The 7,929-nt window shown below is 38.9% G+C and overlaps 1 protein-coding gene across 1 annotated transcript; it reads left to right on the top strand.

The window, feature by feature from the left end:
* The first annotated feature begins 289 nt into the window (after positions 1-289).
* On the top strand, positions 290-1,756 carry LOC113065926 (uncharacterized). Its single transcript, XM_026237462.1, has 2 exons — positions 290-1,490; positions 1,673-1,756. Exon 1 carries the CDS (start codon positions 416-418, stop codon positions 1,085-1,087), a length of 672 nt encoding a protein of 223 aa, XP_026093247.1. The 5' UTR covers positions 290-415; the 3' UTR covers positions 1,088-1,490; positions 1,673-1,756.
* The last annotated feature ends 6,173 nt before the right edge of the window (positions 1,757-7,929 follow it).

Below are 7,929 nucleotides of genomic sequence, written 5' to 3'. Positions count from 1 at the left end.
TGAGCTCCGAGCCAATGGCATATGGATCCTGGGTTGCAGCAAGCTTGTTTCATCCCATATTCACAAGTGCACAAGTTGCAGAAAGTTCCGAAGGAGCACAGAGCAACAAAGGATGGCATACCTTCCAGAAGAGCGGATGGAAACAACTGCTCCATTCACTTACTGTGGAATGGACTGCTTCGGACCGTTTCATATTAAGGAAGGAAAAAAGGAGCTAAAGCGTTATGGGCTGTTACTCACCTGCATGTGTTCTAGAGGAGTTCACATTGAAGGACTTGATGACTTGACCTCAGATGCCTTTATTAATGCTCTGCGTTCATTCATCGCCATTCGTGGATCAGTAAGGCAGATAAGGTGTGATCAAGGGACAAACTTTGTTGGAGCAAGGCGTGAGTTCATTGAAGCATTTAAACAGATGGATCAAGAGGAGCTCAAAGATTTGGGGTGCGAGTTCGTCATGAACAGCCCGGCCTCAAGTCATATGGGTGGGGTCTGGGAAAGACAGATCCGCACTATCAGAAGTGTCCTGGCGTCTATTCTACAACAGTCGTCCAGACAACTTGACTCCTCTTCCCTACGAACATTTCTATATGAGGCCATGGCGGTTGTGAATAGCAGACCTCTAACCACTGATCATTTGAATGATTCTACTAGTCCAGAGCCCTTGACACCAAACCACATCTTGACCATGAAATCCACAATCATTCTCCCTCCTCCTGGAAAGTTTGTCAAGGAGGATCTCTACCTCCGCAAAAGATGGCGCAGAGTTCAACTTTTAACCAACAACTTTTGGGTACGATGGAGAAAGGAGTACCTCTTAAATCTCCAACACAGACAGAAGTGGACCAAAAATCGCAGAAATGCAAAGGTCGGAGAAATTGTTTTGTTGCAAGATGCGGCTACTCCACGAAACCAATGGAAGCTAGCAAGAGTCATCGAGGTGTATCCTGGAAGCGATGAAAGAGTGAGGAGACTCAAGTTACTCATCAGTGACTCCTCCCTGGATGGAAGAGGAAAGCGTACATCCAAACCTGTTTACCTGGAGAGACCCATTCAGAAAACAGTTACATTGGTAGAAGCAGACTGATGGTTCTATCATACACTCAAACACAGTTTATTAGTTGTTTATTAGGATTGAGTTCATTTACTTTATTCATGCAATATGTTTGTCTCCAAGTTTAAGAAATCACTTTTGATTTGGTGGGAGTGTAACTGCCTGATGCCAGTTTATTTCTGTATTAGCACTTTTACTATTCTGTTGTTTCTGTATTTGAATGTTAACAGCAAGACGGAACTAATTATTGGTTCCGCCCGGAGGTTTCCGGCCGGGCGCTTTTGAGCGACGCACTGAGAAAAACTTTACGGCGAAAGAGACTGATTATTCCGCTGTTGTAGTGTTTAAGTGGATAAATTTACAAGAAAATAGACAGAAGATGATACGGGAGATCTGAAAGGATGTTTAGCACCTCTTTGTGATAAGCAGCAATGAGGTTTGTTAACTGTAAATTTTACTATAAGGGTGTTTGTGTTGATATATGTTTTCATGTGCCATTTTTTCTGATGTATAACATATAAAGTATCTAGCTGTAAATGGCTGGATTGTAACACAATATGTTGAGACATGCATATAGCATTATTTTGTTAATTTGTTAATTTTCTTTCTTCAAACCAGTTCTCACGGGTTGACCAACATTAAAGCCCTGTATTTTAACCAAGACCTCTTGCCTCATGCCTGTCACTGGGGGAGCTACACTTATCCTCTGAAATTCAAAGACAATTTATTTGCAGTAGTATAGTGATCAGCTAAAACACCAGTGTGGAAATAAATCGCATTCTTGGTTTGTTGTAGAAACCAACTGTTACTCTCCTGCTTACAGTTTAATCAAAGGTAGCTGCCACCCTCTATTTTAGTTTCCACAGAAGATGTGGATCCTTTCTTTCAGCGAGGGGGGCAACGAACAGCTGCTTGAGTGGAGGGGTGTTATCTTATTGTGCTTGTGTGTCATCCTCTCTATTCTTTATCTGATAATCACCTGAAAGAGAAGCATCGACACTGTTTCCCCACCCACAACATAAGCGCGTGAACCGTAGGAAAGCCGCTCTCCCTGCGGATGGGCTACTGTAGAGTTGAGAAAAGGCTTCTGTCCATTCAATTCCCCTTTGCCAGAGAGATCTGACACTTATTCACGAGTAAACCAGGGGCAACAGGCTGTCAATCAACATCAGAGAGAATGTGGCTGCTTCCAAACACAGCCAAGATTTATGAACACTGCAGGTCAGTTAGAATATTACCATTTCATGAATCAATAAGGCATAAGCAATAAAGCAAAGGTATGTGCATGTGTGCTCTGTATGTGTGTGAAGATATAGGAGCACTGCCAAAGCAACGACTACTGTATTTGTGGTTAGATATGGATGGCAAATTTAGAATGGCAGGAAGTTAATGAAACATTGACCTTCAGATCAAGAGAGCTGGTTGCCGGACTGATTTATGATTTAGATGTGGCATCACTTAACCCACAAGGTCCAGCAGACCCCATGGGATCAGTTGTCAGCCACAGTTTTGTGTAATACAGGATCCATTTAAAGGTTATCTTAGGCATCTATCATTATAAAGAATGGAGTATAAGACACTTATATCTGTAAATGGGAGATACTGTAGGAGATATGGAATGAAAGTGAATATGTAAAAAGGTTATAGGCTTTCTTTTGTGTGCCAATTCAGCATATTTCCACTAAAACATCTGTGGAGTGGATAAGTTGCCTGATTGCATTTGCTATCTCAGATACAGCCTTTAAAAATACAAATAGACTTTGATAACAAAAGCCCAAAAACAAACAGTAAAGGTTAAAAGATAATCAAGAATAATTATCTAATAAAGAAGAATCTTTACAATCAAATGACCACAAATAACTAAAACTGTGTCAGGGGTTAATATGGTGCATGGCCAGAGATATGTATACATAGATTCCACATTCGACAGATTCACCATCTTGGAACGGTCAATGTGTTGTCACTTACAGTTAATATTAACAAGTTTTCCAACGTGCCACAACATTACGCAGCCACTGACTGAAAAATCACAGCGATTTGATTCACCATTTCCTGTATTAGGATTCTGTATAAAAACATAGTGACACATGTTTAAACGTATACGCTGCTTCAGACGTTCGGTTTCTCAGTATGAAGACATAAAAATCACTGTTTATAATTGTATTATTTTACAATCAATGATTCTGGACTGTGGACTGCTAATTGGTAACCTCTGCTAAAGAAAATACTGTCATGATACACTGCCAGAAGGAACGAAGGAGACTTGGATAAACAAAATTGCAATTTATTAAATCCAACACACAGGGTAAATCCACACTAGGAAGGGAAGGAAGACACACGTACACAACTGTCAGACCCAACAAACACAGACTGAATCCTGGTGCTTAAATACAGAGGATAACGAGGGAATTGTGAGGAACACAGGTTGAACAGAATAACTAATTAGATGGGAGAAACTGGGTCATGGAGCACATGGGGAGGGAAAACACAACAAACACAGTCCAGGGATGTGACACTAAGATTAAAGCTAAAACAAGATAATTAGCAAAGTCTTGATCAGTTGAACTTAGTACTCTCAGAATGATTCTTGATTCATTATCCCAAATGCATCAGGTAATGCAGCTGTTCTCAATTCCAGTCCCACAGCTCTGCGTATTTTGCATGTCTCTCTTTGTTAACACACCTGATTCAGATAATCAGCTCATTAGAAGTGAGCTCCATGCACGAACAGTGTTCCGATTTAAATGGTCCCTACACAGTGTTTATTGTTCCCTACTCCCTGAGCAGGGGACATCTGTTGAAGTTTACTGCATTTCATAACATTTATTCACGAATTTGCGTTGTGCAACGTCACATGCAATGTGTGACATCATATACCTCGGTAAATAAATACAATTTAAATTCACGTCTTGCACACTTTAATGCACTTTGAATGGAACATATAAGTTCATACGGAATCATGGTGGAATATCCTGTGATGTCCACTTTGCAGGGCACTTATGTTTGAATAGAACAAACATCTGAAGCTATAAGAGAAACATGTGCAGAACAGTGGGGCACGAGGACTGGAATTGAGAACTGCTAAGGTAATGAAACAATAGGACCCGTTTATCAAAACTGAAAATCAAGAGTTTGAATTAACTTTATACAACATAAATGCAGAGGAAAAGTATTGCCACCTTGCCACACTTCCCATACACACGTACACACACACACACACCGAGACATTGTCATGATGGCATGATATACATAATTTGCACACCCAACATAAATCCTGCAGATATTTTTCACTGCTATAAAGCACTGTGAGTGGACAATATGGAAGCTGTAAATCCTCCCACACTGAAACCATGACCTTTGTAAAAAATGTCCTCAGTATCCTAAGAAGGCATAATATGACTAAGAGGAAAGCAGTATTAAATAGCATTTCTTGCCTCAACTGTCATCAATGGAAATGTGTGTGTGTTTATATGTGAATGCATGCACAGAATACTTCCATATTCCCCTAGTTGCTTGTGTGCAGCCTCGGTTTGTAAACCCAGGCTTAGACTATAATCTTTTGAAGCTTACAGTATTTATCCATAACAACCTAGAGGAGATTTATACTTCTTCAGCCTTGGAAATTGTGCCTGCCAAGAGAGCAGTGAACTTTGTGAGGAAGCAAGTCTCGTAAGAATACACATACTGTACATAAATGTAGTGCTCAGTCAACATTATGTCAAAGAAGGGTCAAATGCTTGTAATATGTTCAAGTCTTTCAGGGAAGTTCAAATTTTATGTGTCACAATCAAGTGCGTTCAAAACACTTTTGTAGTAAGATAACTTTAAGGGGGGGGGGGGGGGGGGGGGTGAAATACTCGTTTTCACTCAAGATCCTGTTAATCTTGAGTACCTATAGAGTAGTACTGCATCCTTCATAACTCCAAAAAGTCTTTAGTTTTATTATATTCATAAGAGAAAGATAGTCTGTACCGATTTTTCCCGGAAAAACACGACCGGCTGGAGGCGTGATGTGTGGGCGGAGCTAAAGAATCACGAGCGCAAATAGGCTTTTGCGTTGAGAGCAAGTGGAAGCTGTGACATTACTGTGAGGAAAGCAGTTTTACTCACCGCATGTGGGACTGCATTATCCTTAAGAAATAAACGATATGCAAAATTTCAGTATTCGGTACCGATACCAGTGGAAATCCACGGTTCTCGGTAGCAATTTCGGTACCAAACAAAACACAAAAATATGCTAATAAAAATAAAAAAAAAACTTTTTATTACTAGAACTAAAATTAATGGCATTCTTTATACTTATTTACAATTGTGTTTAAAGTTTTTCTACAAGTAATATAATTATTAAAAACAATAAACAAGTTTCACCCAAATTTAATTAGTCTTTTAAACTTACAGTCAATGCAGACACTGCATCTATTGTGTTTGACATGTTTTCGCACTGACACTCTCCCAAATCTGAAATTCCAGCCTTAAAAGAAAGTTCCCACTGATAGATACGAATTGGTGGTGGCATTTATGTAAATTCAGCTCAACTCATGCATATATGATCTCTCTGAACACAATATTACTGCGTATTTGACTTCAATTTCCATGGATAAAGAATTCCTAGGAGCATCATTGCAGCATCCTGATGTCTTTAAAGCAAACTGAGACACATGATTATTGGCAGACTTTCAAACACCATCTCATACCCAAAAGGACACGTACAAGAGTTTATAAATTGCTTTTAATTTCAGGGTGTTCATAATGGCAGTTCTGAGAGCTCTCTGTGTTTCTGAATCCCTCGATAATCCCATCCTACAATCCAGATGATCCATTTGTGGAATTGCTACTGAAAAGACTCAATTTCCCACCGCCTCATTTCCCTTCCACTGCTTCCAGGTGACATTTAAATAAGCAACTGATTAAAATCTTCCAAAATGCTAAATTGGTAGATCAAACTAATGAATGAATCTAATTAATCAGCCCCTCCCCAGCTGGAGGCGGAATCAAATCCTCTCTACTCTGCCAGTTTTAATGCTCTACTTTCTTATCGGTGCTGCCTGATGGCACATGCTGCAACCTGCCACATAAATGCAAGCATGCACACATAAACCCATCTCCACACAGAGGTATTCAGAACAGTTATATTGACATACTTTTCCTGTAGTGTACAGCATGTTGTGCACAGTATAGGATTTTACAAAACAGAATAACACGATGACCTACGACATTTAACAAAATATCTACAGCAGAGAATACCATACTCCACAATGCAACGTGATGGGCTTGACCTTCCATTTCCAGTTTCCAGTTTTAGCATCTACTTTTTGTTCCTGCATTAACATTCAATAACATGAACAATTTACAAAAAGATGTACATAAATATTAAAAAGGTAAATTAACTATTTTATTTCCAAGAGGTTTGCATGATAACTGGATGAAGCTCCTATTCGATGATGGCGTAATGTGACAACTATTGTTTCGCTCACAATTTTAAAGTACAAAGGAAAAAAAAAAAGGTATTGTATTGATATTTAACAATACTTTTTACTGTTTTAACTGTATTTTTAATCAAATAAGCACAGCCTTGATCAGTATCTTTCAAAAACATAAAACATAAAACATTTCCAAAACATTTGAATGGTAAAAATAATATGTGAAACAGTATCATGTAACCATAAACATTTCAAAGAAATCAAGCAAGAAATTTAAATGTACGGTTGAGTGCACTGCATTATGGGATACATTTTACTTTGTGTACTCTGGCTTAACACTGCACATGTTAGCAGATAATCCATAAGTAAAGTTAATACTACAAAAAAGTATGTATCATGAATTAATTTGATCTACCATATACAATATATGAACCAGATTAGAAAAAAGATAATTTATCAGACACTTTGTTAAAAAGAGAGTGTGTGCGAAACAGACCTCATCAGTCATCAGTGATGATATTTACTTCAGAGTTCAATAGAATCTAAAAGCCAAGCTCGACCAGAGTGTGGCTTTGGCAAAAATCACGGTTTGGATTGTGTGGTTTACCAGTCTTCTACCAAGTCAACTGTGCTTTCAAATAAGTAAGATCTCATGTTTAAGACAGTTTCCAATTCATCATATACTAAATTACATCAAACCCTCACTGCTACATTTACTAGAACCATAACAAGTGCCTTTCGCCGCAATGAAACTCCATGCAGCTTTTGGCTCATTTTATTCCACATCTCACCAGGGCTCAGCTTTATTGCTTTTGACAGAGTTACTCCTCATCAGAAGAGAATAGGTGTCCTCCCTGTCATTGATCAAGCTGTTAATTTAGCAGGAAAGCACTAGAGGGGTCACAGTTTGGCATTCCTATTTCCTGGAGTGTAGCTGAGGACACATATTGTGTCTTTTATACGATCGATACCGTCCAACCTTTCACTGCTCGGAGAGAAACTCTGACAAGGCAGTTGTTCACATGCTGACGTTTTGTTTAAATAAATGCTTTCCAATAGCTGCAATAAAACCGCTTATATTGAGCTATCCATGCAATAAATCAGCACGATACAGTAGACCTCTTTCACTGTAGTAGTGGAGGCCTGGGACAGGCCGAATCTAAATATTATTTTGAAAAGAGATAATTAGAGCATCAGATTGCATCTCAGGACATTGTACTCTATAGAGGGCTTGGTAATAGGCTGTTGATGGATGTAGGTTTTGCATGCGGACATTTGCATTTTATTGATACAGAACTCACTGTGTTCTTTTGAACACGCTTCAAATGCCGAACAGACATGCTTAAGAACTCTAATACGTACAAAACATTTCAAATCCTTGTTTTAAAACATTGAAATGGAGCAGATTCATCTTTACAGGAGCTGCTGATGTGTTCCAGTGAGAGTTTGTTAATA

Source organism: Carassius auratus, chromosome 49 (genome assembly GCF_003368295.1).
Source record: "Carassius auratus strain Wakin chromosome 49, ASM336829v1, whole genome shotgun sequence".
Classification (NCBI taxonomy): Eukaryota; Metazoa; Chordata; class Actinopteri; order Cypriniformes; family Cyprinidae; genus Carassius; species Carassius auratus.
The sequence above is the reverse complement of the archived record's forward strand: the minus strand, read 5'-3'. Positions and strand labels throughout refer to the sequence as shown.

Bases quoted from the DNA above. Each gene is read 5' to 3' on its own strand.
- LOC113065926 (XM_026237462.1), top strand. From the start codon at position 416: ATGGATCAAGAGGAGCTCAAAGATTTGGGGTGCGAGTTCGTCATGAAC.